Below are 8,101 nucleotides of genomic sequence, written 5' to 3'. Positions count from 1 at the left end.
TACATTACATAATAAAAGGCTCTGCCATAAATCTGCCGTGTGTGAATATGTCTTTACCATAGGACAGGCACACTGATTTCAGCCTGCTCATCCAAGCACTGACACTGGGTAGGAGTTATAGAAAGCTTGTCCTGTACCTACTCCAGGGTTATTTCAGGCCGGAATGACACGAGGGGTTCCCCTGCAGTAATAAGGTGGGGAATCGGAGGGGGACAGGAAAGCTCAAGTGGGTGCTCAATTATGCGACCATGTGCATGAACCTAAATTCCATAACTGCGAAACGGCGCCACACGTGTCCAAGGGTGGTGTCTTGTATTAAGGAGTAGTTCCTAGAAGTGAATGCCGCACACATCCCAAGGTCTAATTCTGGACAGCCCCTTTTATGCTGTTAAATTGTTCGTTTTAAATCAATTCTAATGTATGTATCGTTATTTTACTCCCTTGCAGCATCTCCCATCGTTCCCAGCAGCAGATGCTGGCTCAGACACAGAGCTGGACACCAGGCAGCTGGTCCGAGCTCAGAACAAGAAGAAAAAGAAATCGGGAGGTTTCCAGTCTATGGGTACGTCATGGCCTGGGATGACAATGCGTGCTTACTGCGGATTTATTATATTGGGTTTGCCCGGTCTATGAGCAAGAAGCCCCTATACAACAGGGATGTCAAGCTCGTGACCCTCTCCAGCTGTTGCAAAACTACAACTTGTTTATGCCTGAACATCCTACAGCTATCGGGGCATGCTGGGAGTTGTAGTTTGGAAACAGCTAGAGGGCCATGAATTTGGCTCAGACGAGTGTGGATGTGTTATTAGGCCTCATGCACACAACCGTATACGTTTTGAGGTCCACAAAACCCGGATACTGGTCGTGTGCGCCCCACACTTTCCTGTTCTGCACGGTTGTAAAAATGCCTATTCTTGTCCACAATACAGAAAAGAATAGGACATGTTCTAACTGTTTTGTGGAGCCGAAGAATGGAAATACAGATGCGGACAGTACACAGTGTGCTGTCCCCATCTTTTGCAGCCCCGTAAAATGCGGACAATAAATATGGTCATGTGTAGTGATGGCTGTGGTAAAACTACAACTCCCAAGATGCCCCCCTTGCTTGGCTGCTCTCAGAACTATATAGAAATAAACGGAGCATGCTGGGAGTCGTAGTTTCACCACAGCTGGAGTGCCAAGGTTAGCCATCACTGGTCATGTGCATGAGGCCTCAGGGAGAGGGCAGTAAGCTGTGCCATCAGGACACCACCATACCCATTAGACGGTTTGCTGTTCCCCCAGAAATCTGCAGGTTCGGTTGACCTTTATCTAATGTGTGTGACCACCTTTATGCTATGTATTTATCCTGCTGTATATTTCCTGTATACAAGTGGATAAAAAGTACCGTAGTTGGGGTTCATAAGTACTGCTAGTAGTGATGCTGCAGGATCCCTCTTCCTGTAAAGGACATGCAAAATGTGCAGTCCTGACGCAGGACTGATACCAATAGGGCGTGCTGCAGTGTACAAGAATATAGCATGTGCTGAGAAGCTTATGGTAGTCAGCTGCACTGTCCGCGCACGGGAAAACTGCCACATGTGCAAGCAATGGTTCTGCTACTGACCCTATGGAAAGTGTGAGCAGGGTGGTGGGGTTTCATCCCTGTTCACTCCAATTTAACACCTGCAGATGTGTCACATCTTCCACTCTTGTCCCTCGTGTAGGTCTTAGCTATCCTGTCTTTAAAGGAGTGATGAAGAAGGGTTACAAGGTGCCAACACCCATTCAGAGAAAGGTGAGTGTAACTGTTCTGTAGTACTTTAACACTAAAATCCTGCAGGGCCCACATTTAAAAGGGGTTGTACAGAATTAGAGAAAAAAAAAAAACATGGCGGCCTTCTTCCAAAAACAGCACTACACCTGTCCATGGGTTGTGTCTCTATTGAACTGAATGGCACTGAACTGTAATACCACACCAATCTGTGGACAGGTGTGCCACTGTTTGAGGTTGAGGGGAAAAAAAGCACAGCCGTTTTTTTTTTCAAATCCTGGATAACGCCTTTAATATGATTCATTATTCTTTTATTAGGTAGTCCCAATTATTCTGGATGGCAAAGATGCGGTTGCTATGGCTAGGACTGGCAGTGGGAAGACTGCCTGCTTCTTGATCCCAATGTTTGAGAAACTGAAGGCTCACAGTGCCCAGACTGGAGTTCGTGGGCTCATCTTGTCACCTACCAGAGAGCTTGCCCTGCAGACGCTGAAATTCACTAAAGAGGTACACAGCAGTGCCAGGGCCCCTACCCTTTCTCTTCAGTTGCCTTTTCTGTGCCATATTTCCATGCTTCTTCATTCATCTGTATATTAATAACTTTCTCCTCTACCAGCTCGGGAAATTTACCGGCTTGAAGACTGCCCTTATCTTGGGTGGAGACAGGTAAGTGGCACTACTAGAACTGGTTGCATCTCCATGGTCTAAGCTCTATCTCATAGATATGGCCAGCAGTTGGGGTATCATTAGCTGTAATTCATTTTTTATGTTTAACCAGTAGTCATATAAACTCATTTCTGTTGTATGTACATTTATACGCTCCGGTGGCTCTGTGGATTGCCTTGCAGCACTAGGCTCTGGAATTTGAATCTGACCAGGGAAATATCATCTGCATATCTGGAGTTTGCAAGTTCCCTTGGAGTATTCCACTTTCCATACTGATCAGTTACTTTGCTTCCCATCAAATTAACCATAAGTGGGTATTCCAGTTTCTTCAAGTTATCTATAAATATTAGTTATCTATAGTTATCTATAAATACTACCACTCGGACCCCCACAGATTACAAGAATGGGGACCCTCAAAATGAACAGTGCGGCGGGTCAGGCATGCAGATTGCTACTCATGCTGCTCTTTTCATCTCTGTGGGAGTTCCAGAGACTGTGGGGGTCCCAGTGGAAGACCTCCCACGGATCTAATAGATGGGATAGGGGATAACTTGCCACAACTGAAAGGTGAACATCAGACAAACCCACCGGGACTGGCCAACTAATGTGTATGGAGGTGTCCTGACCGCAGATGTTGGGGGAAAGAAGGGGTTAGGCAGTTCAATTACAACATGCCCCATCCTTTTGTTCTCAGGGGAGATAAGCCGCTGCCAGATGTGTTTGGCATTGGTTTAACCTCTCTCCCTATTGAGAACACGTGCATGCTCGGCCAAGCCCTGTGTCTAATCTCAGCAGTGCAGCGTATTTTTGCTCTATATAGGGGATGAGGGATAATAAAACTATTTCTTTTGTAAGTAAATGCATTAAAGGGGTTGTCTTCTTGTGGACAATGGGGGCATGTCGCTAGGCTATGCCCCCATTGTCTTATAGGTGCGGGTTCCCACATCTATGTCAAGAATGGAGCCCCGCAAGTGAAGGAGGGCGCACTGCTCATGCGCAGCCGCCATCCATTCATTTTCTATAGGGCTGGCGATGGAAATAAATGGGAGCGGGGGCCGCACATGTGCTGTACACTCCCATTCTTTTCTATGGGGAGCCGGCTTGGTGGTGGCCAGACTGAAGTCCTCCAGCCACCACCTTGCGGGGCTCCGTTCTCGATATAGGTCCTATAAGCACCTATAGGACGATGGGGGCATATCCTAGCGATATGCCCCTATTGTCCATGATGAGACAACCCCTTTAATGAGGTGAGTGTATTGTCCTCCACTATATGCAGTCTTCCTTCTTTTTCTATTTCAGGATGGAAGATCAGTTTGCTGCTCTCCATGAAAACCCAGACATGTGAGTTCTCATTTGGCACATCAGATTGGCGACTGCATGTTTCTCCTCTCTTGGTTTTGATACTTTTTTTCATGTTGATCAAGCATCTGAAATAAGTTTTATCTTCCTGCAGAATTATTGCCACGCCTGGTCGTCTAATGCACGTAGCTGTTGAAATGAACCTTAAGCTGCGCAGTGTAGAGTATGTCGTGTTTGATGAAGCAGACCGGTGAGTCGGTATTGTGTGTGTACAACTTCACAACTGTCTCTTACTGATGAGGAGCCTCTGCTCACCACCCCACCTCTTATGTCTGTGACAGGCTGTTTGAGATGGGCTTTGCTGAGCAGCTGCAGGAAATTATTTCCCGTCTTCCAGACACTCGTCAGACTTTGCTATTCTCTGCAACCTTACCCAAGATGCTACTGGAATTTGCACGGGCAGGTAAGCTGCTTTAGTTCATCTTGACCTCTGTTAACCCAAGCTTATGTTGTCTCCAACACTATAGCAGGGCTGCAGATGGCGACCAAAATGGTCGCCAATGCGACCTAGAATTTACAAATGGCGACAAGACTTTTTAGTCTTGTGGCCATTTGCGACTAGACCCGCCGCAGATCTGCAGTTGACTACAGCGGCAGGAGCTGATAGTTCTCTGCCCCGCCGCCCATGTTCTTCTCAGCAGCGCAGTGGAGAAGGAGTCTCTCCCTCCCCCCTGTGCTGCCGCCGCCAATAAGGAGGGACACGCGGAGGAGGGGAGGGTCTGTGGCCACTGCGCCACCAATGAAGATAACTTACCTGTTAATACAAATACAGGAGGCGGGTGCCGGAATCAAATAGCCGGCATCCGACCTCTGACAGGGAGCAGCGATCCGCTGCAGTTAACCCCTCAGGTGTCGCCCCCCCCCCAACACTCCAGTATAATAAACATTGGTGGTGCAGTGCCAATGAGGGTTAAAAAATAAAATAATGAACTCGCCTCCTCCAATTGATCGCGTAGCTGCCGGTCTTCTGTTCTTTCTTCAGGACCTGTCAAAGGACCTGTGGTGATGTCACTGAGCTCATCACATGATCCATTACCATGGTGATGGATCATGTGATGAGCACAGTGATGTCACCACAGGTCCTTTGACAGGTCCTGAAGAAAGAACAGAAGACCGGCAGCTACGCGATCAATTGGAGGAGGTCAGTTCATTTTTTTTTTTTTTTTTTAACCCTCAATTGACCTTCTACTAAGCATTCTGTATTAAAGAATGCTATTATTTTCCCTTATAACCATGTTATAAGGGAAAATAATTCAATTAATAGACTTTCATCCTAGCAACCATGTGTGAAAATCGCACCGCATCCGCACTTGCTTGCGATTTTCACGCAGTCCCATTCACTTCTATGGGGCCTGCATTGCGTGAAAAACGCACAATATAGAGAACGCTGCGATTTTCACGCAACGCATAAGTGATGCGTGAAAATCGCCGCTCATATGCACTGCCCCATAGAAGTGAATGGGTCCGGATTCAGTGCGGATGCAATGCGTTCACCTCACACATTGCACCCGCGCGGAAATCTCGCCCATGTGAAAGGGGCCTAAGGGTGAATAGGACAAGGGTTCCAGCCCCTAAGGGGGCTAATAGGAAGTAAAAAAAAAAAAAAAAAAAAAACACAAACACTAAGGCTACTTTCGCACTTGCGGCAGTGTGATCCGGCGGGCAGTTCCGTAGTCGGAACTACCTGCCGAATCCGCCGATCTGGATGTGACTGAAAGCATTTGTGAGACGCATCCGGATGCGGATCCATCTCACAAATGCATTGCAAGAACGAATCCGTCTCTCCGCTTGTCATGCGGATAGACGGATCCGTCTTGCGCAGACCGGAAGGACGGATCCGGCATTCAGGCAAGTCTTCAGTTTTTTTCGCCAGAGATAAAACTGTAGCATGCTACGGTTTTATCTTTTTGCCTGATCAGTCAAAACGACTAAACTGAAGACATCCTGATACATCCTGAACGGATTACTCTCCATTCAGAATGCATGGGGATATGCTGAACAGTTATTTCTCGCCCATTTTCCTTGGGGGACACAGACCTTGGGTATAGCTCAGCTCCCTAGGAGGCGTGACACTAAGTAAAACTGTTAAGCCCCTCCTCCATCAGCTATACCCTCAGCCTGGAGATAGAGGCTACCAGTTTTAGCTTAGTGTCCAAGGAGGCAAGACACTCCCTGCTACTGCAGGGCTGTTTTCTCCTTGTTGTAATTTTTTCTCTAATTTGTTATTTTATTTTTGTTTTTTCCTAGGGATACCAGAGACGCATTGGGCCTCTCTGCTCTCCCGGGGTGAGCTGCGCCAGTGCCAACTATCTGCACTGCTGCCTCCCCCACAGAAGCAATAGGGGATCTGGGCAGCAATGGCTCCCCTACATCCCGCCAGCTAGGGGGTCGCCCGCACGCAAAGCCCCTCTCCCAGCTTCCTGCCACTGCGGTGCCAGTAGCTGAAGGGGCGACCCTGCTGGAAGGAACTGAGGGTGAAGACAGGTAAGATGGCTTTTCCAGCCCATACCCTGTCCCTATTTGCACTGGGTTTGGGGGGGCACCCGTGGTCGTCATTTGAGCGCTCTGTAGATCTCCCCATCTGCGGCTGCTTCCGCTCCCCAATGGCTGATTCCCCACGCTGTTTATAGGGCCCGGATTACTCTCCTGACATCCTTCTCCCTCCCCGCCGCCGCCGCTCCGTGCGTGATCGGGGGGCGGGGCTTAGGCCCGACATCGGCGGTTCGGGCTCGGCGGGGGACATTGTGGCAGAGGAGGCTCGGTGAGGTCACCCACCTGCATATCGCCGCGCACTTGGGCCTGCGGGCCTTGTTCTACGGACAAAGGTTTTCGTTTCTCACGCTCCTGCATAAACCTGAGAGTCACGGCAGCAGGGGGCGTGCTCTTTTTTTCGCGCGCGCGCGCGTCATTGGGGGCGGAGTTACGTTCTCCTTCACAGGAGACATTCAAACGTGTAGGGGGCGGAGCTTCTTCCCGCGCCTCTGCTGAGGTTTTTTGCCGCGCTTCCTCACTCCGTTCTGGAAGCTGAGCCACGTGGGAGACTCCTGGTGCATAGATTGCGTTTCTGGGACGCACGCTCTCTGCTGTTGCTGCCTTTCTGCAGCTGTTGATCTGGACTTCACTCCTGACGTTCTTCTGACACTGGTAGGACAGTTAACCCTCTCCTAACCCTCCTGGTCATAGCTGCTGCAACCCCTTGTGGTCTCTGTATCAGGGTACGACCACTTTTTCAACATGTCAGATCCCACGGGTGCCCCCAAACCCTGGTACCATGCCTGTACCGCCTGCAAGGAACTTTTTCCGCGTGGGCAATCTGAGCCGCATTGCCTTGCATGTCAGGCCCCGGTGCAGGGCCCGCTTTCCGCTGCGCCCCCCGGTGCCTCTGAACCCCCTGACTGGGCTAGGTCTCTGTCTCAGGCGGTGGAAAGCCTTACACATGTAGTGGGCCGTCTCGTGGATAGACCGCCTCTCCCGCAGGCTGCCACAATCCCTGTCGCACCCGCTGGGACTACCGTTTCTGCCGCCCCCACTGATTCCCTGCCTCCCAGCGAATCTTCCAGGGCCCGGCATATTCAGAAACGTTCAAGGGTTGAGCGCACATCTTCTCCAGATGCTTCGCTCTCTCCGCCATGCGTGCGAGCTCAGTCAAGTCTATCCTCTCAAAGGGATACGCCTTCTGAGGGAGAACTGGCGGATTCGGACGTGGACATGGACTCAGAGCTTCCGTCCAAATTGGCGTCCGCGGTGGGGCATCTTATCACTAGCATCCGTGATACCTTTCACATACACGATGACCCCCCCAGCTCTGAACAGGCCGGCGTGTCCTTTCTTCGCCCCAGACAGGCCTCCAAGGTCTTTCCCATCCACGCTGATTTTTCTTCTGTGGTGTCCAAGGCTTGGACCCGGCCTAACGTCCGCTTTGTTACACCCAAAAAGCTGGACATTTGTTATCCCTTTCCAGCGGATTCTGTGACCACGTGGACGTCCCCGCCTAAGGTTGATCCTCCCGTGGCTCGCCTGTCCAAAAGCACTACTATTCCTGTACAAGACGGATCTTCCCTCCAGTCTGCTGAGGACCGTCGTACGGAATCCCTCTCCAAGGCCATATTTACTGCCTCTGGTTCGGCCCTTAGACCGGTCTTTGCCTCCGCCTGGGCTGGTAAAGCGGTCTCTGAATGGGGTTTGCAACTGGAACGGGAGTTAGGGTCGGACGTCCCTCTACAGGACCTCCGTTCCTTAGCCCAACTAATTGTCCAGGCCGGAAAATTTGTCTGTGAGGCCTCTCTTGATGCGGGTGCCCTCATTGCCCGTTCCTCTGCCCTG

The 8,101-nt window shown here is 50.2% G+C and overlaps 1 protein-coding gene across 4 annotated transcripts in view; it reads left to right on the top strand.

The window, feature by feature from the left end:
• DDX54 (DEAD-box helicase 54) overlaps nt 1-8,101 on the top strand; it is a 41,796-nt gene that overhangs the window by 10,832 nt on the left and 22,863 nt on the right. For all 4 annotated transcript variants that reach the window (XM_044275300.1, XM_044275297.1, XM_044275299.1 and 1 more), the window contains exons 2-8: nt 448-562; nt 1,707-1,777; nt 2,072-2,260; nt 2,370-2,419; nt 3,719-3,760; nt 3,873-3,968; nt 4,060-4,181. In XM_044275300.1, coding sequence (XP_044131235.1) covers nt 559-562; nt 1,707-1,777; nt 2,072-2,260; nt 2,370-2,419; nt 3,719-3,760; nt 3,873-3,968; nt 4,060-4,181 — 574 coding nt within the window. In that variant the 5' untranslated portion in view covers nt 448-558. The remainder of the gene's footprint in view (nt 1-447; nt 563-1,706; nt 1,778-2,071; nt 2,261-2,369; nt 2,420-3,718; nt 3,761-3,872; nt 3,969-4,059; nt 4,182-8,101) is intronic.

The sequence above is a fragment of the Bufo gargarizans genome, chromosome 1 (genome assembly GCF_014858855.1).
Source record: "Bufo gargarizans isolate SCDJY-AF-19 chromosome 1, ASM1485885v1, whole genome shotgun sequence".
NCBI lineage: Eukaryota > Metazoa > Chordata > Amphibia > Anura > Bufonidae > Bufo > Bufo gargarizans.
Note: the sequence above shows the minus strand (reverse complement) of the source record. Positions and strands in the feature narration are given on the sequence as shown.